Genomic DNA, 24,659 nt, shown 5'->3' with positions numbered 1-24,659 from the left:
CTACGAGGCAGTACCTCGGGAGTGCCCTAGTTGATTTCCTCTATTTGATGTATTGGTTGTTGTTGTTAACTTGTAAAATTTTGCTTTTCTTTCATGTTGTATTTGTCTTTCTATGATTACATGTTATTACCTTCCGTAAATTCTCATTGTTTCACTTCTCTATCATTTCATTATATTATTTTATCTTCTGCCTTGCTTCTTATTATTTCCAATAGGGCCCTAACCTGACCTCGGTACTACTCTACCGAGGTTAGGCTTGACACTTGTTAGGTACTGTTGTGGTGTACTCATACTATGCTTTTGTACATCTTTTTGTGCAGATACAGGTACTTCCTACCAGACCAGGTACTAGTGAGCTAGTCCGTATGTGGATACTTCAAGGTGCATCTGTCAGCGTCCGCAGATCTCGGAACCCCCTATGTCTTTATTATGTTATTTCCTTATCCTCATTAGACTCTAATGTATAGGGATATTTAGTATTTCTCTTTAGAGCTTGTGACTTATATCTACCGGGGTTTGGGAGTTGTTTATACTTGAGTTGCAAATTTTATTTATTACCGTTGTTGTCGTTTGAGTTTTAGGTTAATATTTCAGTTATTCCGTATACTTGTTAGGCTTACCTAGTCTTAGAGACTAGGTGTCGTCACGACATCCTACGAGGGAAATTTGGAGTCGTGACAATTTGGTATCAGAGCTCTAGGTTTATAGGTGTTATGAGTCACAAGCAGGTTTAGTAGAGTCTCGCGGATCGGTACGGTGACGTCTGTACTTATCTTCAGGAGGCTATGGAAATGTTAGGAAAAGCTTCACTTCATTGATTTCTTATCGTGTGAAAGTTTTGACTTCGGATTTTAAATTTCTATCTTTTTATTCTCTCACAGATGGTGAGGACACGTACAGCTGGATCAGATGACCAGATACCCGCGCCCTGTGCTAGAGCAGCGAGAGGCCGGGGCCAGGGTAGAGGCTGAGGACGTCCACATGGCGCAGCCAGAGCACCCACACGAGCTGCTACAGAGGAGTCACCAGTAGCTCCAGTTGCAGGGAAGACACCTGGGACGCTTGTTACTACACCAACTCTCGAGGAAACTCTCGCCCAGTTTATGAGCATGTTCAGCACTTTGGCTTAGGTAAGGTTGATACCACTTGCTCCTGCCACATCTTAGGCCGGCGGAGGAGCACAGACTCCCGCTTCCCATACCCCAGAGCTGCGGGTCCAGGTCGGCTAGGTTCTAGAGGTCATACCAATGCAGCCGGTAGCCCCCGTTTAGCCCGAGGTTAGGGCAGCAGTTTCTGAGGAGGAGGAGCTCAGGCTCGAGAGGTACAATAAGTACCACACTCCTACTTTCAGTGGCTTGGCATCAGAGGAAGCCCAGGGTTTTCTTGAGGAGTGCTACCATATCCTCAGTACTATGGGTGTTTCAAAGTCTAGTGGGGTTTCTTTCACTGTGTTCCAGCTTAGAGGAACGGCTTATTAGTGGTGGCGAGCATATGTGGTGGGTAGTCCGGCTGAGGCAGCTTCACTCACTTGGACTCAGTTCTCAGATATGTTCTTGAGGGAGTATATTCCCTAGAGTCTCAGAGATGCATGGCGCGTAGAGTTTGAGCAGTTGCGCCGGGGTTCTATGACCGTGTCAGAGTATGCGGTCTAGTTCAGTGATTTGTCTAGGCATGCACCAACCTTGGTTTCTACTATTCAATAGAGGGTTCATCGATTTATCGAGGGGCTCAACCCCAGTGTCAGATTTAGCATGGCTCGAGTGTTAGAGATGGACATCGCATACCAGCAGGTAATTGAGATTGCTAGGAGATTGGAGGGTGTGCTGACTCGGAAGAGAGAGGAGATGGAGGACAAGAGGTCTCTAGAGTCTAGCATATACAGTGGTACACGTGCCCCAGTTGCATCTCGTCATGGTAGGGGCTATGTGAGTCGCCCTATTCATTCAGCGCTTCCAGCTTTCAGTGGTATTTCTGCCACCCTAGGCCTCAGGCTCCCTATTATGCACCGCCATTGTCTAGTTCACCTCCCGCACGGGGTGTTTCAGCGGTCAATCTAGCTGATCAGGCCCGAGCCAGCCACGTCCTCCGAGAGCTTGTTTTGAGTGTGGTGACACTCGTCATGTGGTGAGGGATTGCCCCAGACTTAGGAGGGGTGCACCTCCACAAATTACTCAAGCTCCACGTATCCCACCAGGTTCTCAGGCTTCTTAGTCCATAGTCGCTGCACTAGTTGCCACCCCACCTGCACAAACAGCTGGAGGTGGAGGTCGAGCAGGTAGAGGTCGCGCTAGAGAGGGAGGTCAGGTCAGATACTATGCTTTTCCTGCTAGGACGGAGGCAGTTGCATCCGACTCTATCATCACAGGTATTGTTCTGGTCTGTCATAGAGATGCATCAGTCTTATTTGATCTAGGCTTCACTTATTCCTTTGTGTCATCATATTTGCTCTGTATTTAGGTGTATCCTATGGTTCTTTAAGTTATCTTGTCTATGTGTCTACACCCATGGGAGATTCTATTATTGTTGACCGTGTGTATCAGTCATGTTTGGTTGTTCTTAGTGGTTTAGAGACCATAGCCAATTTATTGTTGCTCAGTATGGTGGATTTCGATGTTATCTTGGGCATGGACTGGTTGTTTCCCTATCATGCTATTCTTGATTGTCATGCCAAGAATGTGACATTGGCTATGCCAGGTCTACCGCGGCTAGAGTGGAGAGGTACTTTAGATTATGTTCCTAGAAGGGTTATCTCATTTCTAAAGGCTCGACGTATGGTTGAGAAGGGTGTAATGCGTATCTGGCATATGTGAGAGGTGTTAGTGTTGATACTCCTACCGTCGAGTCAGTTTTGGTAGTGAGGGATTATCTAGGCTTATTTCAGGCGGATCTTCTGGGCATGCCGCCCGACAGGGATATTGACTTTGGTATTGATTTGTTACTGGGCACTCAACCCATTTCTATTCCACCCTATCGTATGGCCCCAGCAGAGTTGAAAGAATTAAAGGAACAATTGCAAGAGTTGCTCGATAAGGGTTTCATTCGGCCTAGTGTGTCGCCTTGGGGTGCTCCAGTCTTATTTGTAAAGAAGAAGGATGGTTCTATGCAAATGTGTATTGAGTATTGTGGGTTGAACAAGGTTACAGTGAAGAACAGATACCCATTGTCACGTATTGATGACCTATTTGATCAGTTTCAGGATGCCAAGGTGTTCTCTAAGATAGACTTGCATTCAGGCTATCATCAGTTGAAGATTCGGGATCCAGATATTCCGAAGATTGCTTTCAGGACTCGGTATGGTCATTACGAGTTCCTTGTGATGTCTTTTGGGTTGACCAATGCCCCAGCAACATTCATGTACTTGATGAACAATGTATTTCAGCCTTATCTTGACTCGTTCGTTATTGTGTTTATTAACGACATTCTGGTGTATTCCCTTAGCCGGGAGGATCATGAACAACACCTGAGGACTGTGCTTCAGACCTTGAGAGAAAAGAAATTATATGCAAAATTTTCGAAGTGTGAATTCCGGCTAGATTCAGTGGCATTTTTAAGTCATGTAGTATCGAGTGAGGGGATCAAGGTAGATCCGAAGAAGATTGAAGCAGTGCAGAGTTGGCCCAGACCATCCTCAGCTACAGAGATCTGGAGTTTTCTTGGCTTGGCGAGGTATTACCGTCGATTTGTAGAGGGTTTCTCGTCTATTGCAGCACCTATGACCAGGCTGACCTAAAAGGGTGCTTCGTTCAAGTGGATCGAGGAGCGTGAGAAGAGCTTTCAAAAGCTTAAGACTACTTTGACTACATCCCCAATGTTGGTATTACCTACTGGTTCGAGGTCCTATACGGTGTATTGTGATGCGTCGTGCATTGGTCTCGGTGCGGTGTTGATATAGGATGATAGGGTGGTTTACTACGCGTCTAGACAACTAAAGGTGCATGAGAAGAACTATCATGTCCACGACCTCGAGTTAGCAGCTATTATTCATGCCTTGAAGATCTGGCGGCACTATTTGTGTGATGTCCCTTGTGAGGTCTACACCGATCACCGGGGTATTCAACATATTTTTAAACAGAAGGATCTTAACTTGCGACAACGGAGGTGGTTGAGTTGCTTGAGGACTATGATATCACCATTCTATATCATCCCGGGAAGGCTAATATGGTGGCCGATGCCTTGAGCCTTAAGGCGAAGAGTTTGGGAAGCTTAACATATCTATCGGTAGCAGAGAGGCCTTTAGATTTGGATGTTCAGGCCTTGGCAAACCAATTTGATAGATTGAATGTTTTCGAGCCGAGTCTAGTTTTGGCTTGTATGGTTTCTCAGTCTTCTCTTTATGATCGTATCAGAGAGCGTCAGCATGATCACCCCCATCTGTTTGTCCTTAAGGACACGGTTCACACGGTGATGCCAAGGAGGTCACTATTGGAGATGACAGTGTATTATGGATGCAAGGCAGACTATGTGTGCCCAATGTAGATGGTTTGCGTGAGTTGATTCTCTAGGAGGCTCACAGTTCATGGTACTCCATTCACCTAGGTGCCGCGAAGATGTATCAGGACCTGAGGAAGCCTTATTGTTGGAGGATAATGAAGTAGGACATAGTGGAGTATGTAGCCCGGTGCCTAAATTGTCAACAGGTGAAGTATGAGCATCAGGGACCAGGTGGATTGCTTGAGAATCTAGAGATTCCGGAGTGGAAATGGGAGTAGATCACTATGGATTTCGTTGTTGGGCTCCCACTGACTCAGAGGAAGTTCGATGCAGTTTGGGTGATTGTGGATAGATTGACCAAGTCAACTAATTTCATTCCTGTGGTTACTACTTACGCTTCGGAGCAGCTAGCTCAGGTTTACATTCGCGAGATTGTCAGGCTTCATGGTGTGCCGGTATTTATCATCTATGAACGGGGTACACCATTTACATCGCGGTTCTGGAAAGTCGTACAACATGAGTTGGGTACTCAGGTGGAGTTGAGTACATCATTTCACCCTCAGACGGACGGATAGTCCGAGCGCACTATTCAGATGTTGGAGGATATGCTCCGTAAGTGTGTGATGATGATTTTTGGGGGTTCTTGGGATCAGTTCTTTCCACTTACGAAATTTTCCTACAATAACAGTTATCAGTCGAGCATTCAGATGGCCCCATATGAGGCTTTGTATGATAGGCGTTACCGGTCCCCGATGGGTTGGTTCGAGCCGGGTGAAGCTAGACTATTGGGTATAGTTTGGTTCACGATGCTTTGAAAAATTAAAGTGATTCAGGATCGACTTCATATAGCCTAGTCCAGACATAAAAGCTATGAAGATCAGAAGGTTCGCGGCGTAGCATTCATGGTTGGGGAGCGATATTTGCTCCGTGTTTTGCCCATGAAGGGCGTTATGTGGTTCGGGAGGAAGGGCAAGTTGAGACCTAAGTATATCGGTCCTTTTGAGATTCTTGAGACGGTTGGAGAGGTAGCTTACAAACTTGCACTACCACATAGTCTCTCTACAGTTCATCTAATGTTCCAAGTTTCTATGCTCCGGAAGTATCACGACGATCCATCTAATGTGTTAGACTTCAGCTCACTCAAGTTGGACAAGGATCTATCTTATGTTGAGGAGCTTGTGGCCAATTTGGACAGACAGGTTCGAAAGTTGAGGTCAAAAAATATTGCTTCAGTGAAGGTTCAGTAGAGAGGTCAGCCAGTTGAGGAGGCGACTTGGGAGACAGAGCATGATATGCGCAGACGTTATCCTTATCTTTTTACCACTTCAAGTATGTTTCTATACTCATTCGAGGACAAACGTTTGTTTTAAGAGCGTGAGGATGTAACGACCCGACCGGTCGTATTGAGAGTGCTAGCCCCGATACCCTATTTATTACTCCCTCTATCGCATTTTGTGGTTGCTTGACTTGTCGGGGTGCTTGGTGTCGGGTTCGGGAGAGTTTCGGAGTGAAATGGGATACATAGTCCCTAAATTGAAAGTTAAAGTCATAGGAGTCGACCGTAATTCGAATTGTATGAAGACGACTTCGGAATGGAGTTTTGACGGTTCGAATAGCTCCGTATGGTCATTTTGATCTTAGGAGCGTGTCCGAATGTTGATTTGGAGGTCTGTAGGTCATTTCGGCATTAATAGGTGAATGTTAGAAAATTGAAAGGTTTGACTAGGAGTGGACTTTTTGATATCGGGATCAGATTCCGATTCCGGAAGTTAGAGTAGGTCCGTAATGTTAATTATGACTTGTGTGTAAAATTTGAGGTCAGTCGGACTTGATTTGATAGGTTTCGGCATCGGATGTGGAAGTTAGAAGTTGAAAGGTGTAAGGCCCCATGAAAGTTTTCCTAAAAATCGGGATTCAGACTTTTTGAATTGAACAATGCGCTGGGGAGTTGAAGAAAAATATTTTGCAGGGTTGGGCATTTCTACGGCCTATTATGCGGTCGCATAATCACTCTGCGAGCAGCAGACTGGCCACAGCGTGAAGCAGCTACTTGGGGCATTTTTATGTCAATTTCGCGGCCAATTATGCGACTGCATAACCATTTCACGGGCCGCACTTTGATCGCATAATCAGCCTTGGAAATTTTTCGGAGGGAGGTTCTGCGGTGGATTATGCGATCGCAGAACAAGTTTGCGGGCAGATCTCGTCCTGGGGCTTCGTTTTTGGGGTTTTTAAACCCGACCCTATTTCGTTAAAACATATGTCATAGTTCATTTTTGAGCATATTTCTGATATTTTTAGAGTAAGAAAGAATTCTTAGGGTGGGAAAGTAACCTTCAACCTAATATCCAACAATTATTGCTCAATCCTTGAAGATTATCAAGAAATTCCTCATCTTAAAGGTAAGAATCTATGCCCTAGCTCTTAATTTCGAAAATCTACTAAAAAGAGGATAATTAGAAAGACAATTATTGAGTGTGGGGGTTGTTATCTTGCATGCATTTATTCTTGAAGTATGTGGGAAGGTTGTGAGCTAAAATAATGGTAGATAATGGGTTGAGGAATGATAGAATCTTTCCTAAAAGGGATTTAAAAATATTAATGCACACCTAGTGTTTGATAATGTGCTCAAATGAGCTAGAATCATGACCATCTTCCTAATTTTGGTCCAACTTATTATATTTCTAAAATAGATCGAAGTGCAAAGAATTCCGGAATGTTTTAAAGTTTAAAGGAATCTCAATTGAGGTATGTTGGCTAAACCCCCTTCTTCTTAGAATCGAATCCCACGGTATTCATGTAATTGGTGTAAGTCCCAGATTGATCATAATATAATTGGCTATTCTGAATGTGCTTGTGTTGAAGGATATATTCTCAATATGTATTGTAAATATTTCATCATGTCATCTTATCATTTGAAGATGTGTTCAAAATATGGAATATGTGTTAACAATGTTAAGACTTCATGTTAAGATCGAATAAAGGTTGTTATACCAAATTGTATGAAAAACCTATATGTGCTTAGGATTTCCAAATTGCTCATATGTGTACTAATGACTTAAATGGTAGGCCTTATTGTTGTTGATGATAATAATGATGTTTGAATGTGGAAAGGGGAAACTGGAATTTTGAAATACGACCAAGTGCCAAGAATGACTTTCTAATTGAGGCCACCCATACCAATGAATTGAAAAGATGTGAAAGAAGTATGAAGTGAGATGATTGATTGAAAAGGTAATATCTCGGGTGAGACGGCCTAGCCGATCGGGCCGTGATCGGACACCATGTTGCACACATGGTGGTGACTGTGCTAGAAATAATAATTGAAATTATGGTTATGGTTGATGTCTCAAATGAGACGACCTAGTCGGTCAGGTCATGATCGGATTCCGTGTAAGAATACGGTGGTATTGTGAATTATGATATATCGGCTCTAAAGATCACCCAACCTAATAACATAGAAATTGACTTGAGAACTTATGTGATCCTTACTTGATGTTTTAGTATTGTTTGAAGCTCTTATTGAACCCATGACTGCTTCCCCTTGCATTATTATTCATTCTATTGAGATGGTGTTTAGTTTTACATACTAGTACTATTCGACAGTACTAACGTCCCTTTTGCCGGGGCCGCTGCATCTTTAAATGGATGCAGGTGATTCCATAGCAAGCAGTGTTGATCATCGATAGTGGTACATCCTCTTCCCAGCAGACTTGGTGAGCCCCACTTCATCCTGGGGTCATGTATTGTATCTTTTATTCATATTATTATCACGTTTTGAGGTATAGCCAGGGCCTTGTTGTCGGCTCTATCATAACACTCTTTTGTATCTTTTAGAGGCTCCGTAGACACTATGTGGGTTATACATGGGTGCTAGAAAAGTCAAACAGATTATGTTGTGTTTTGATCTCTTGTTCCACTTGAATCATAAGAATGTGTGTATCTTAAAACTTAAAAATGATATAACAAATGAGACAATTTAGTATTGTATATATGGTCTTCCTACTGTTTAATTAATGAAATAATGTCTTCTCTTGATTATGGGTGAGTTGGGTAGAAAGTATCTAATAGGTTTGCTCGACCGGGTTTATTCGGTTGAGCGCCGGTCGCGCTCCCCGAGGTTGGGGCGTGACAAAAGGTTTGTTAGGCTTGAATCGATGTGCAATTCATGTTTTCACTATTGTTTGATATGATTTTAGGCCTCGACTAAGTTCATTTAGTGTTTTAGGACTTGCTGGTATAATTGATGGAGGTCCTGTGAGCCTCGGGGGCGATTCGAATCGATATCATATCATTTTTGGACTTATGCAATTGCTGAAAGCTCCCAGTTTCTGGCGTCATCGCACCTGCGGTGGTATTTTCGCAGGTGCGGACTCACATGTGCGAGCGATGGAGTACAGAAGCGAAAATGGGCAGTCCAGGCAGGTCTCGCAGGTGCGAAAAAGGTTCCGCAGAAGCGGCTTCGCTTCTACGGTGGGGAAATGCACAGGAGCGAGTGGGGTCGCAGGTGCGACATATTTTGTCGCAGGCGCGCACGTGCAGGTGCAGTCCTTTGCTCGCAGAAGCATACTCAGTGGACTTAAGTGAAGTCCGCACCTGTGTTGGAAATTCCGCATGTGCGGAGCCGCAGATGCGGTTGTGGGTTCAAAGATGCAAAATCGCTTGGCATAAAAGGCTAAGTTCGAGGGTTTGATTTCATTATCCATTGTTGGACCTAGAGAGCTCGGATTGAGGCGAAAGTTTGAGGGATTTTTAGAGGAAGCATTTGGTTAAGGATTTAATTCCCACGAATCTATTATTATTTTCATCATTTAATTAGTGTTTTTAGTTGGAAATTTGGGGGGAAATTGGAAAAACTTCTTTGGCTAAAAATTGGGGATTTGAAAGGCGATTTGAGGTCGGATTTGGGTACTTCATGTATGGTTGGACTCGATATCAAATGGGTGTTCAGATTTTTTGATTTTGGTTGGGTTCCGAGACGTGGGCCCGGGTCGACTTTTTGGAGTGAACTTTCAATTCTTTGCTACAATTGTAATTTCATTATTTAAATTAGTTTCCTGTAATTATATTTATAGTATGAAATTGTTTTGACTAGATTCGAGCCGATCGAAGTTGGAAAAATTGATGGAAAGGCCTTTTTATTGATTGATTAAGCGAGGTTTGAGGTAAGTTTCTTGTCTAACCTTGTGTGGGGGAAATTCGCCCTTAGGATTTGGTATTGTTGTGGAAATATGTGGTATGTGAGGGCCGTGTACGCAAGGTGGCGAGTGCATACACAAGCTAAATGTTGAAATTCCGATTTTATCTAAGTAGTTTCCTTTTTATGCCTTAACTGAGTTACTTTAGCATGTATAGTCATTATGTTTAGCCTAATTTTACCTGTCTACTTGTCTTATCTCTTATTTGTAATTGTACTATATGCTTAGTCGAATTACCTGCTTTCTTAATTCCATATTCCTTATTTAACTGTGGGATTCTTTACTTGAAATTGCTATCCTTGAAATATCATTGTTTCAGTTGTTATATTTTGGTTTTCGTGATTATTGTTGAGATGATTGGTTGGTTGTTGCATGAGGTTTCTTCCATGTGGTTGTTATTGTTGCATGAGATTTTGCCGTGCGGGTGTTATTGTTTGCACGAGGTTTCTGTCGTGTCATTGTGATTATTGATACACATGTAGTGGTATAAGGTTTGGGTGTTGAAACGCATGTAGTGAGATAAAGCGGGCTTGATACGCATGGCTAGCAGGGGAACTACTAGATGTCATGCGGTGTGATAAGGTTGGCTAAAACGCGGGATGCTAGTTCGGAAAAATGATCTTCAAAATAAAATATAAAGGCTCACGTGGTGATATAAGGAAAGATTATGAGATATTTACTTTTGGGACTATGAGGCGGTACCTCGGGAGTGCCCCTGTTGATTTTCTCTATTTGTTGTATTGGTTGTTGTTGTCTTTCCTTAACTTGTAATATTTTTGCTTTTCTTTCATGTTGTATTTGTCTTTCTTTGATTCCGTGTTATTACCTTCCATAAATTCTCATTGTTTCACTTCTCTGTCATTTCATTATATTATTTTATCTTGTGCCTTGCTTCTTATTATTTCCAGTAGGGCCCTGACCTGACCTCGTCACTACTCTACTGAGGTTAGGCTTGGCACTTATTGGGTACCGTTGTGGTGTACTCATACTACACTTCGGCACATCTTTTTATGCAGATCCAGGTACTGCATACCAGACCAGGTACCAGTGAGCGAATCTGTACGTGGAGACTTCAAGGTACGTCTACCAGCGTCTGTAGACCTCGGAATCCCCCTCTGTCTTTATTATGTTTCTTCCTTATCCTCATTAGACTCTGATGTATAGGGATATTTAGTATTTCTCTTTAGAGCTTGTGGCTTATATCTATCGGGTTTGGGGAGTTGTTTATACTTGAGTTGCAGATTTTATTTATTACCGTTGTTGATGTCTGAGTTTTAGCTTAATATTTCAGTTATTCCGCATACTTGTTAGGCTTACATAGTCTTAGAGATTAGGTGTTGTCACGACATCCTAAGGAGGAAAATTTGGGCTCGTGACACACATAAACTAAAAATAAATTTTATATAACTAATTATATAATATATAACTTATTTATAACTTATCTACAACTTGCATACATCATTTTTACCCAGTTAAATATAACTACAACATCATACAATTTAAATACAATTTTCATACAAAGTTTATACAATATGTCTTCTATATGTATTTTGTAAAAGATTTGTATATATTTTGTATGTAGTGTGTTCTTCTTCCTCTCTGAAATTTCAATCAAAATATCCTCTTTTAATACAATTTTGATATATATTAACAACTTTATGTAGAAAAAAAATAATAGTACTTATAACTTAAATACAAATTTCATACAACGATTCATACATTATATAACTATTTTTCAACTTTCATACAACATTCAAATAAAAAATATATATAACTACAACAGAATACAACTTAAATACAATTTACATACAATTATACTACAACTTTAATACAATTTCGTAAGTATATTGTATGTCATATGTTCTTTTTCTTCTTTGACGAGTTTCAATATGAATTTCAGCCAAAATCAAGTCAAATCTTCACCAAACACTCTCAAAATTGAGATATAAACTCAAAACAATATTCTCAATTATTTGCAACAACACACAATCCAAACAAATAATGGTTTTTGAAAACCCAAATTCAAATTCAAAGCTTCAAGGCTTTTAATGGTTGTCAATGGTGGAGAGTAAAACACCTTCAAAATTTATTGATTGACAATTTTAATTTGAACACCAATTGTGCAACATGAAAGGAAATTGCTAAGTTAAAACTCTATAGTAAAACGATTGAAATCTATTGATAAATTTCATTAAAAATATATACAACATGAAAAGATAAAAAGTAGAGAACATTAAAGGAAGAAAAATTGGGGAAAGAACAGAAAATGAGAGATTGATATATATATATATATATATATATATATATATATATATATATATATAGATAGATAGATAGAGAGAGAGAGAGAGAGAGAGAGAGAGAGAGAGAGAGAGAGAGAGAGAGAGAGAGAGAGAGAGAGAGAGAGAGAGAGAAAGAGATGAAGGGAGGGAGGGAGAGAGAGCATGCATGAGAGAGAATAGGGATGAGAAATAATTGATCCTTATTCAATTCCTAATATAAAGAGATACTCATTTAATACTAATTTGTATATAATTGATAAATTGTATATGGCCATGTAATTAAATTAAAATTTGATTAGAGAGGGTAATAAAGTTTTATATATAATATAGAAAGGTAAAAATTCCTATTGTATACATATATTGGGAGGGTAATATATATAGTCTTCTTTTATAGGCCAAGCCCATCCTTATTGTATACTCTTTCATTTATATAGTGCATTCCAAGTTTAAATTTTTACCTTCTTTGTGGGAATATAAGCATGAACTAGTAGATTTCGATACGGAGAACATAGAGGTTTTGGGCTAAGCCATTCTAACGATATTCTTAATATAGTATGATAGAGGCAGATTCAAGATTTTAATATGATGGGGGCACTACTATTTTGCTCAACTAGTGTTCCCTAACGGCTTTTAGTATTTAGGGTGCTGCTTATTTATATAATTATTTTTTAGCACACACACACACACACACACACACATATATATATATATATATATATATATACACAATAATTCTTGTCGAAGTTTATGGGGTCCGACGATACCTAAATACTACACGTAGGTCCGCCTTTGAGTGTGATGTTGTTCGATATAAGACAAACTTACATAGTCAGTTTTAGTAGGCGTTTGGACAGAAAAATTACTATAATTTTTTTAAAAAAGTAATATTTGGAGTTAAGTAGAAAAATAGTATTTGGAATTTGAAATTTGAAATTACGTTTGGACATGCATTTCACTTGAAAAAAATTTGCACTTTTGTGAGTGGATAAAAATAAATTCAGAAAATTTTGAAACAGTGGTCAAAAACACTTTTTGGTTATTGAAAAACTTATTTTCAAAAAATTTTCAAAAACTTACAAAATTTCATGGACAAACACATTTTTCAAAAAATAAATTGAAAAAAAGGAAAAAAACATCTATGAACAAACGGAGCATTAATATTGAAAAACAAATGATAGTTGTACTATAAATACATGTTTCTGCTGGTCTTCTTTTTCTTTTTCTTTTCTTTTGTCGAAAAAATATTAAATGTTTTAGTTTAGACCAATACGTGCTAGAAACAGGACAAGGTTTGTTAGCTAGTGAAGTCGCTGATAAGTGATAACAGTGCAGGTAACCCTCTAACCTAACTTGTAATTGGATTTTAGGAGCCAACCTTGCATTCTCAAGTCTCAACACTTGTTTTTTCTTCTCTGTATTGACGTTGTGAATAGGACTTTTAAGTAAAAAAAATTCTTCACAATGTTAAATCTTCTAGTTATAAAAATCTTTTAAATCTTTTTAAAACAATGGGAAAGAATTCAAAATAATGTTATATATTTAAATTCACTTTCACTTTTGGTCCTTTTGCTATTTAGTTGTAACTAAGAATACAACCACTCCAAATCCAACTCCCCTCGATCGGAGCAATCTACTTCATTTCGGAACTCAACAAACATGAAAAAGTTAATTGACCGTGCTGCCATCGTAACTCATTAAAAAAAATTTAATTTTAGTAAAAGGTAGAAAGATTAGGTCAATATTGATAATTACCTCAAATGTTGGATCTACTTTTCAAAGCAGTGTATACGATGAAATATTGTTTTACGAAACAAAAAGATCAATTCATTAGCAATCAAATATTCATATGGATTTTCATATTGTTGTAATTGAAAAATAGGTATGCAACGTCTAATGGCTGAGCTATTGTTTATTCTTTTGGTATAAGCCATGATTTTAACCAGCATTTCGCGCTAGAATTTCGTAAATGACAAAGGTGAATAGGAAATGTTTGCTAGTGACAAAGTAAGGAATAGATCTAAAGTGTAATGAAGGACAAAATTAAACAGTTTCAAATAGTATATCAATATATTAAAATATTTTTTCGTGATAAAAAATTAAAGCGACTAAAAATATAAATTTCTCAAAACTAGACCTACTCATTCGGACAAACTTGGTCCAATTAGATGGTTCGGCCTATTTATCACCAAAACATCTCCCTCTCTCCGTTTCAAATTAGATAAAGTACTTTTCTTTTTAGTTTATTCCAAAATAAATGATATATTTTTAAATTTGAAAATAATTCAATTTTAAATACTTCATTTTATCCATTTTACCTTTAACGAGAAGCTTTTATAATCATAAAAATATCATGGTTCTACAAAATTTTTACCTCTTAAACTTTTAAGACCACAAATTCAAAAATATTTTTTTTTATTAAACTTCGTGCGGAGTCAAACAACTAACGGAAAAGATTCCAAAACCAGTAGAAAGACTAGTCAATAATTGGTGTAGAAAAGTCCAAAGGGGGTGGGTGAGCATCCACGGCGTAACGCGGCACGGCGGCAGCCATTTCCATTTTCAACTCCGTTGATCCATTTCCAGAACACACGACTTTTCCACCCACTGCCCATTTTCACATCTAACGGGTCAACATCTTGACCTAAAAAACTTTATAATATCACCTGCGTATCACGTGTCATCTGCCAATTGGCAAAAAGATAGTCAAATTCAAATGTCAAGCAATTACTTTAATCGAAATAGAAATTGTAAATCTAGTCTTAGGATTTTACACATGTAAGGTTATTCATAATTCGGTAAAAATCAAAAAATTAAAAAATTGAACTGAGCAGATCGATATACACGTTTACTAGATGTTATTTCAATTCTTTTTTGTATTGTCGCTGCTTAAGATATTCAAGTTCAATTAAATTCAATTTTTTCGACACCAGATGTAGGTATATATTTTTAAAATCACTATAACTTCAAAAATCATTTAATAATAAACTCATAGTCTCAAAGATACAGTGAGTTCAAACAGACACATAACAAGGATTTCAACTTTATGACTAATAATTGGATTCAAAATGTAATAGCTATGCATATTTAATAATATTTTTAATATAAAAATATTGTTTGAACAAAAGTTATTGGGTTCGACCGAATCCGTAACTAATCTTCTAGCTCCGGCCCTGAATTTAATTTATATTCTGAATTTGTTTGAACTTCAAACTAGAATAAGTAGCGGGTTGCACGAGTTTTCTATGCTTCCGTTTGGTCATAGACTTTGGCTTCAATTTTTCAAAAAAAAATTAAAAACCTTATTTGTTTATGAAATATGATCATGTTTTGGGAAAAAAAATTCAAAAATTTTCAAGTTCTCAAAAATTGGTTTAGGGCAATTTTTGGGTGAAAATTTTTCTTACACTCACAGAACTATAATTTTTCTTCAAATAAAATGATGTCCAAATACAACTTTAACTTTCAAAAATTATTTTTTAAAAACTCTTTTCAAGTTTCAATCAAATCTATATCCAGACGCTAGTTATATTTATATCCCTCGTTTTAATCTAATCTACTTCATTCCAATTTGGAACGAGTCATCCAAATCCAAAAGGAAAATGAAAGAAAAATAAATAAATTTAAAAAATAAAAAGAAGGAAAGAACAACCTCTCTCCTATGTTGTACCTCTATAAATAGAAACATCATTGCCACCCCAATACCTCAACTCAACCTCTTTCATTTTCTCTTTTCAAAAAACATACAAAGCTAACGGGGGCGACTTCGACTTGAAGAACATATACATAGCAAAAATGGCCAGAAAGCTGAATTTGGCTACTTTTGCAATATTTGCAGCTGCTTTATTACATGTTACAATGGCACAACAGACTCATGTAGTTGGTGATGCTTTGGCTTGGACCGTTCCTAACGGTGGCGCCGCCGCTTATACCACCTGGACTTCCCGGAAAACCTTCGCCGTCGGGGACATTCTTGGTTAGTAATTAAATTATCACAACTAATTGACCCATTCTTTGCTCTAGATTAATCTTTCTTCCACTTATGTTACTTTTTTGTTAATTATGTTTAGTTTAGTCTAACAAAGTGGTAATGTGTGATACACTTTTTGCTTTTTTATTACCTAGATTCCTTCCCACTTGTATTGCTTTATAGTCAATTATTTTCTCTCCTCGTGTCCATATCTAGTGGCAAATACGTACAAAATCATGACACGCTACATTCCATTCGACTTTTATATATATTAGTTAAATAATTTTAAAAGAACATGTAGATAGATTTAATTATTTGCTAGAAAAGAATTATATGTAAAGTGAACTCGTTTGACTAGATACGAAGTTTAAGAATAGAGAGAAGATTTTTGAACTTGTGGTGTAAAATGAAATACATATAAATAATTACATAAAGATAATTTTTTCCAAATAAGGAAAGAAATTATTCTTTTTGATACGAACTACAAAAAAAAAAATTCACATAAATTGAAGCGAAGGAAGTATTATTTATGCTTCTTGTCATCCTTAGTTGCGTCTGAGTCTATCGAAACAACCCTTCCTAAACTCATCTTTGTGAGATTATTTATTATTGTTGTTGTTGAATTCAGAATGAGTCCTATGTTGTTATATGTATGCATTAGAAATGTGTTTTTTTTCCTTTGTTCGAGTCAGAAAATCATAAAGCCCGCTCTAAATTCACCTCCATGTCTAGTGAAGTGACCTTTCATCACGGTGGATTACAAGACTTTCAAAATCATAAATTTTCGTGGTTTTAATAACTTTTAGTAACTAATAAATTTATTTGGAATCATTTTTTTCTTTATGCAGTTTTTAACTTTACAACCGGATTGCATAGTGTGGCTGAGGTGTCAAAGGCAGCTTTTGATTCATGCAATACCGCAAACCCAATTTCTATATCCACTAATGGGCCAACAAATATTACATTGAGATCTGCTGGATCACATTACTACCTTTGCACCTTGCCAAGCCATTGTACATTGGGCCAGAAATTGGCTATCAATGTCGCCGGCTCCGGCTCCGGCTCCGGCTCCACCTCTCCGGCTCCTCAGCCAGCTGCCACTCCAGTGACCGCTCCTTCAGCGAACCCATCAACAGCTCCCGCCCCATCAGCGGCAGCACCCTCACCTACAGTTGCAGCCCAAACTTATACTGTTGGAGGCAACATGGGCTGGAATGTTCCTACTACTGGTGGCCCAAATGCTTATCAAACTTGGGCTAATGGCAAATCCTTCAAAGTTGGAGATACTCTTGGTAAGCACTAAAACTTATCCCGAATTCGTTTACCATTTTTTATCAGGTTATCAATTAATATTTATCATAATATTTATCTATAATTACCTTATAAATGACCCGATTATACTTACCATCGTGCATTAAAACCTCCCAACATTTGAGGTGCCAATAGTGCTTATAATTCAAATAGGAGTAATATTTTGTATCACATTTATCTTGAAATACTCTCATTTCTATGAAAATTACATGGTGTAACTAACTTATCTACTGTATTTACCATACATAAATACACTTTGAAATAATTACAACTTGCAGCTACAATTGTATTTTGCAGCAAAATCACAATGGTAAATGCAGTGTATGGAGTCACACATACAATAATACAACAACTGTATGTATCACTGTATTTCAGTGTATTATATGTGTTGATAACGAATGAATACAAATGATATAAGCCGGTAACAATTGAACAATAGTTACGAATGACAATTAAGCAAACTACAGTTACGTATGGTAATTAGGCTATAAACTGTAGTTCTTTATGAAAATACCTATTACTATATTTATAGTTGTTGATCTGACATTCTAACCTTTCTTATATTTTTCAATGCAGTTTTCAATTTTGTCAATGGGAGGCACAATGTTGCAATGGTTAGTAAGGCAGCTTATGATTCATGCAACACTACTTCTACTATTAACACAATTAACACTGGTCCTGCTAGGATCACACTTACAAATTCTGGTGAAAATTACTACATGTGCACTTTCCCTAGCCACTGCTCATTAGGTCAAAAGCTAGCTATCAAAGTCACCGGCACCAGCGCCGCCGCCCCCACGCCTTCCATCGCCGCCACGCCATCTGGCTCCACCGTCCCATCCGCCCCCTCGGGTGATTCTCCGGTCACTTCACCACCACCACCAAGTGGCTCAGCTCCATCTTTGGTTCTTGCAGCTTTGCCAGTCACTTTCTTGTCACTTGCCTTTGCTAGATTGTTGAATTAAATAGTATAGTATTGATTTTATGTTATTCTTTTACTTTTTTTTTTTTTGTTATCTTTATATACCGATTTGACATTTTTGTTGTACCAATAAAGCTGAATTTTTGGATTCCAGCTAGAATTTTTTTCTTGTTGATTTTAATTTAATGAAATTTCAATCTTCCTGCTTTCTTAATTTGAAAATGCGTGACAACTTACTTTGTATGCTCGTGTGTGTGTCATGCATGACAATACATTAGATTCCCGTTTGGTCATAAATTTTGACTCTTTAGTTTTTAAAAAATATTATTTGTTCATGGAATATGATCAGTTTTTTAAAAAAAGTGTTTGAAATTTTTTTTCAAGTTCTCAAAAACTGGTTTATGGCAGTTTTAATTTAGGTTTAAATTTTTTCTTCTATTCAAAAAACTTTAACTTTTCTTTAAATAAAATACATGTACAAACAGAATTTTAACTTCCGAAAATTATTTTCAACACAACCTAAAAAAATAAAATTCAAATTTCAATCAAATCTATATCCAAACGCTAGCTAGGAATAGTCTTGTTTGACCATGTTATTTTACTAGAATCTTTGGATCCTGGTTACTAATAAATGGAAGCCAGATTGTTTTCTTTTTTTCTTTTTCCTTTTCTTTTAGCTACTTAATTGTCCGCGAAAAAGAAAAGCTACTACTTAATTATCAATTTATTCGAACCATTGAATATCTCGACGCGTCGTCTTTGGGTCAATTCATTTTAAATATCAAGGTTTTAGGACCTTACTTTTGCAAATTAGATTAGTCGTGATTAGCTCAATTATTTGTGGGTAGGTAAACAAATAAGTCGGTTTATTTAATTTTCAACATCAAACTTTAGCACGTGTCTATGTCTTTGTCCGTGGAACATTTTTGAATTACTGACAAAAGAAGTTCAAAACGTTATGTTTAATTTTGCGAAAAGATTATTCGAGATTTTCTTTTGGAGATATGTTTGAGGGTGTTTATCTAAGAAAAGTTCTTTCATTTAAGAAACACTCAGAAATATTAAAAAAAAAAAAAACCCTACAATTATTCAAACATAATTTCTTTCTATACTAACTTCTTTTTTTCTTCAAAAGAACTTTTAAAGAAATGTCGTACACTTGACAATCTATTTATGCTAATCTCTAATTTATTTTATCTGACAATATATTCTCACACATTGTTTAATAATTTCACAGTGCTTTAGTGATTTTTAGTATTTAAATTTTACTTTAAAAAGCTAATAAATAAATGTGAATTTAAAACCAAATGTTAGGTGATGTAAACCTTTCAGGTCCTTTTCTTTACTTTTCTTTTTTTATAAGGAGGGGAAATCGTTTTTTTCAAAAATTACAAAATAATTTGATACATGTGCCTCGAACTCACCAAATAATAGACCCTCAAAAAATAAAAGAAAAAGAATGAGGGGCCAAGCAATTGACACCAAATGTTGAAGATATTAATTTTCTTTTGTTTTTGGTGAAGAAATTGTTTTATTGATTCATCACCACAGAACAACTACATGCTTTCGTTTTCAGTTCTTCTATCTATCTCTTCCTTTACAGATATTCTATCAATATATACAATCTTTCCATTATTACATACTCCCTCGTTTCAATTCATGTGAACCTATTTCTTTTTTAGTTCGTGCCAAAAAGAATGACCTCTTTTCTTATTTGGCAACAATTTACTTTTATGCAATGATTTATAGCCACACAAAATATATGTGCCTTATTTTACACCACAAGTTCAAAAGTTTTCTCTCTTTTCTTAAACTCCGTGCCCAGTCAAATGAGTTCACATAAATTGAAACGAAGGAAATAGTAAACTCTAACTATCTAGTATTCTATCTATGCAAGCAGTCTTTCAATCCAGTCTCTTTCTTTAGCACTCAACTTTCTATTCAGATACCTAGTCTTCCTCATTCTGCATTCTTGCTTGATCTGGCGCAGCATATGTATAGTAGTTGGGATTTTGAGGTCCCATACATCATTATTCCTAACCTTCCATATCCAGTATATCAAGGCAGCAAGTATGGCAATGACAACTTCCCTGCATCTCTTGCCTTTGATGATTCTAGCCATTCTCTTCCATATCCCTGTTGTATCTGTCACAACTCAAAATTCTCATCCTCGGGATCATGATGACGACTAATATTTCACTTGTCAGGTAAGCCAACGTTAGATTGATTTTAAGCCATTTTTAAACAAATCAAATTTAACTGATGGTAATTACTAAAAAAACTGAGATAAAACTGAAATAAAGTGCGGAAAGCTATAACAACTGAAATATCTAAATACAACCCCGAATCTAGTGTCACGAGTGCACGAACTACTAGAATAATACAGATTAATGTCTGAATGAAATTAAAGCTGTCTGAAAAAAATACACAGCTAAGATAAAGTAGAAGGGGACTTCAGGACTGCAAACTTCGAGCAGTTGTACCTCAAGTCTCCGTACCGATAGTCAACCCGAGCAATCTACTGACCGTCGCTGGGCCCGACTCTAAAATCTGCATAAAAAGTGCAGAGTGTGGTATGAGTACAACCGTCCTCATGTACTCTGTAAGTGCCAAACCTAACCTCGACGAAATAGTGACGAGGCTAATGCGGATCATTTACAATAACTGTACGCAGTATAAAAATAATGACAGGAAAGGAAAATACGAAACAATAAGGCAGTTAACTCATGAAAATAACTCAATCCTCGAAAACCAATAAATACAGAAATATCAATCCTCAGAGTCTCGTACGAAAGTACCGAAGCCAACACAATACAACAACGAATGCAAAACACATAAACTATTGCGACGCGCAACCCGATCCCACCGTACAACACGATTCTCCCTTATTCCACATGTGCAAATATCAATAATAATAATAATAATAATAATAATAATAATAATAATAATAATAATAATAATAATAATAATAATAATAATAATAATAAATATATGCTGCGGCGCGCAATCCGATCCCACCATATATTTAGAGTCAATATCATAATCCTTCCTTATTTCAACATATCAATCCACCCTTATTTCACCTGTTGCGGCGCGCAAATCGATCTCACCGTATAATCAGAGTCAATATCATAATCCTCCCTCATTTCACCTGTTGCGGCACGCAACCCGATTCCATCATATCAATATAAATCTTCCCTTATTTCACCTGTTGCGGCATGCAATCCGATCCATAAATAAAACAATAAGTACAATCAATTTATCAACTCGAATCACAAGAATCTCTATGATTAACGAATATGAAAGCTACAAATCAAGAAGGAATCTCGTACCAAATCATGAAAGGCTACGGTTAATACTGAGCAACAAGACAAGTCAGATATATGGCAGTAAAGGGTACAAGTAAGACAATTAAGGCAAATATCAATTAAGCATAGAAGCATAAAAGAAATTAACAATTATAACGCGAGAATAATAAATGACAAGTAGTAAGTTAAGGCATAAGAAGCAGTTAAGGACATGGAATGATATAATTGATGAAATCTGGGTAGATTGGAAACAAATAATTGACGGCGTATAGACACTCGTCACCTCGCATATACGCCACTATTCATAAAATTCACATATCAAATAGCTCAAGGGTTCCTAATTCCCTCAAATCAAGGTTAGACTCAATACTTACCTCGCTCCGCAAGCAAATCAAAGCTCTACCGGCGCCTTTCCTCTAAAACCTGCCTCCAAACCAATCGAGTCTAATCAAAATCGACTCAATAACATTAATTAATACTAGAGAAATCAATTACAATACATAAAGTTAAGATCTTTACTTTTCATAAAAATTCAACAAAAGTCAACCCCGGGTCCGCTTGGTCAAAACCCGAGATTCGGATCAAATACATTTACCCATTCACCTTCGAGCCCGATTATGTGATTAGTTTTGAAATCTGACCCCAATTTGAGGTCTAAATCTCAAATTTGCAAAACCCTCCAATTCTTCCCAAATTCCTAATTTCCTACCATGAAAGAACAAAAATTAAGGTTAGAAATTAATGGGTGATGATGGAAATTGAAGAAAATAAGTTAAAGTACGCCAACCTATGAAAGGATGATGAATTTTCTCTTTAAAATCGCCTTTAGGCCGAGCTCAAATACAAAGATGGTGAAAAATGGGTGAAATCCCGATTTTTAGAAGTTTATAGGACTGGGCGTCAGGTGTTCTTCGCGTTTGCGAAACACCTGACGCATTCACAAAGGGCACTACCCAGTAGGCTTGCGCGTTCGCGAAACACCATACGCGTTAGTGTAGGCTTAGCCTACCTCGTCTTCGCATTCGCGTAGAGTAAGTTCCATTTCCCAGCCCCCGCCTCTCTAACACTACGCGATCGCGAAAGGCAGACCCCCCCCCCCATTACTTCGCGTTCGCGACCATTGCTTCGCTTTCGCGAATAACAGTTTCTCCCCAGTTCCCAATTACTCTTTGCGATCGCGAAAGTATATTCGGGATCACGAAGAAGAACACACCAGTAACCAACAGAAGCTAAACCAACAATTTCCTTAAGTTCAAAAACATCCACAACCTATCCAAAACTCACCCGAGCCCTCGGGGCTCTAAACCAAACATACACACAAGTCCAAAAATATCATACGAATTCGCTCGCGCGATCAAAATATCAAAATAACACCTAGAACTATGAATTGGACACCAAAACGAATGAAATTTTCAAAGAAACTTAAGAACTTTCGTTTTAACAACCGGACGTCCGAATCACGTCAAATAAATTTCGTTTTGCACAAAAATTTGTAGACAAGTCATAAATACTGTAATGAACTTATACCAAGTTTCGGAACTAGAATCCGAATCCGGTAGCAAGAAAGTCAAACTACGGTCCAACTTAGAATTTCTTTAAACCTTTAAACTTCGAGTTTTTAACAAATGGCGATAATTCAAACTTGGGACTTCTAAATTTGATTCCGGGCATACGCCCAAGTCCCAAATCACGATACGGATCCACCGAGATTGAAAAAATACTGAGCCAGGTTTGTTTGCTCAAAATGTTGACCGAAGTCAACTCAAATGAGTTTAAGCACGATTTCACAATTTTATCAATATTTCACATAAAAACTTTCCGAAAAAGACACGGACTATGCGCGCAAATTGAGGAAGGTTCAATAGATCTATTCAGGGTTTCGAAACACAAAATTGAGGATTAAACCCATAAATGGCTTATTGGGTCATCACATTCTCCACCTCTAAAACAAACGTTCATCCTCGAACGAATTTATAAAAAAATTGCCTAGATTGGGGAAAAGGTGTGGATATCTACTTCGCATGTCCGACTTGGACTCCTAAGTAGCTGCCTCGATCGGCTGAACTCTCCACTGCACTCGAACTGAAGAATAACTCTTAGACCTTAACTGTCGAACCTACCGGGCAAGAATAGCCACCCGCTCCTCCTCGAAAGTCAAATCTTTGTCCAATTGAACTGAGCTGAAATCTAACACATGGGACGGATCACCGTGATACTTCTGGAGCATGGACACATGGAACACCGGATGGACTGCTGATAAACTAGGTAGCAATGCGAGCTTGTAGGCCACCTCACCCACTCTCTCAAGAATCTCAAAGGGTCAGATATACCTAGGGCTCAATTTGCCCTTCTTTCCAAACCTCATCACACCCTTCATAGGTGAAACCCGGAGCAATACCCTCTCTCCAACCATGAATGCAACATCACAAAATCTACGGTCGACATAACTCTTTTGCCTAGACTGAGGTGTGCAAAATCAATTCAGAATAATTTTGACCTTATCCAAGGCATCCTGTACCAAATCTGTACCCAACAACCGACTCCCCCGACTCGAACCATCCAACTGGAAAATGGCATCGCCTCCCGTATAATGCCTCATAGGGAGCCATCTGAATGCTCGACTGGTAGCTGTTATTATAGGCAAACTCCGTAAGCGGCAAGAGCTGATTCTAAGAACCCCCAAAATCCATAACGCAAGCGTGAAACATATTCTCCAATATCAGAATAGTGCGCTCGGACTGTCCGTCCGTCTGGGGATGAAATGTTGTGCTCAACTCAACATGCGTGCCCAACTCACATTGTACTATGCCTCCATGAGTGTGAGGTGAACTGCGTACCTCGATCAGAAATGATAGACACGGGCATACCGTGAAGACGAACGATCTCGCAGATATAGATCTTAGCTAACCGCTCTAAGGAATAGGTAACTGCCACTGGAATGAAATGTGCCGACTTGGTCAACCTGTCCCCAATAACCCATACCGCATCGAACTTCTTTTGAGTCCGCGGGAGTCCAGCAACAAAATCTATAGTGATACGCTCCCACTCCACTTAGGAATCTCCAGCTTCTAAAGCAAACCATCAGGTCTCTGATGCTCGTACTTAACTTGCTGACAATTTAGACATCGATCTACATGTGCATCTATATACTTCTTCATCCATAGTGTAGCCATTGCTGATACATTTTAGCGGCGCCCAGATGAATAGAATACCGGGAACTGTAGGCCTCCTCAAGAACCA

General features: G+C 38.0%; 1 protein-coding gene across 1 annotated transcript; it reads left to right on the top strand.

The window, feature by feature from the left end:
• The first annotated feature begins 15,605 nt into the window (after positions 1 to 15,605).
• On the top strand, positions 15,606 to 18,325 carry LOC107822452 (blue copper protein). Its single transcript, XM_016649001.2, has 3 exons — positions 15,606 to 15,884; positions 16,727 to 17,170; positions 17,766 to 18,325. Exons 1-3 carry the CDS (start codon positions 15,704 to 15,706, stop codon positions 18,152 to 18,154), a joined length of 1,014 nt encoding a protein of 337 aa, XP_016504487.2. The 5' UTR covers positions 15,606 to 15,703; the 3' UTR covers positions 18,155 to 18,325.
• The last annotated feature ends 6,334 nt before the right edge of the window (positions 18,326 to 24,659 follow it).

The sequence above is a fragment of the Nicotiana tabacum genome, chromosome 9 (genome assembly GCF_000715075.1).
Source record: "Nicotiana tabacum cultivar K326 chromosome 9, ASM71507v2, whole genome shotgun sequence".
NCBI lineage: Eukaryota > Viridiplantae > Streptophyta > Magnoliopsida > Solanales > Solanaceae > Nicotiana > Nicotiana tabacum.
Note: the sequence above shows the minus strand (reverse complement) of the source record. Positions and strands in the feature narration are given on the sequence as shown.

What these genes read in the sequence shown, in the direction of transcription:
- LOC107822452 (XM_016649001.2), top strand. Translation starts at nt 15,704, where the DNA reads ATGGCCAGAAAGCTGAATTTGGCTACTTTTGCAATATTTGCAGCTGCT. An exon ending in CGCCGTCGGGGACATTCTTG is followed by an intron (nt 15,885 to 16,726) that starts GTTAGTAATTAA and finishes TTCTTTATGCAG; the next exon opens with TTTTTAACTTTACAACCGGA. An exon ending in CAAAGTTGGAGATACTCTTG is followed by an intron (nt 17,171 to 17,765) that starts GTAAGCACTAAA and finishes TTTTCAATGCAG; the next exon opens with TTTTCAATTTTGTCAATGGG.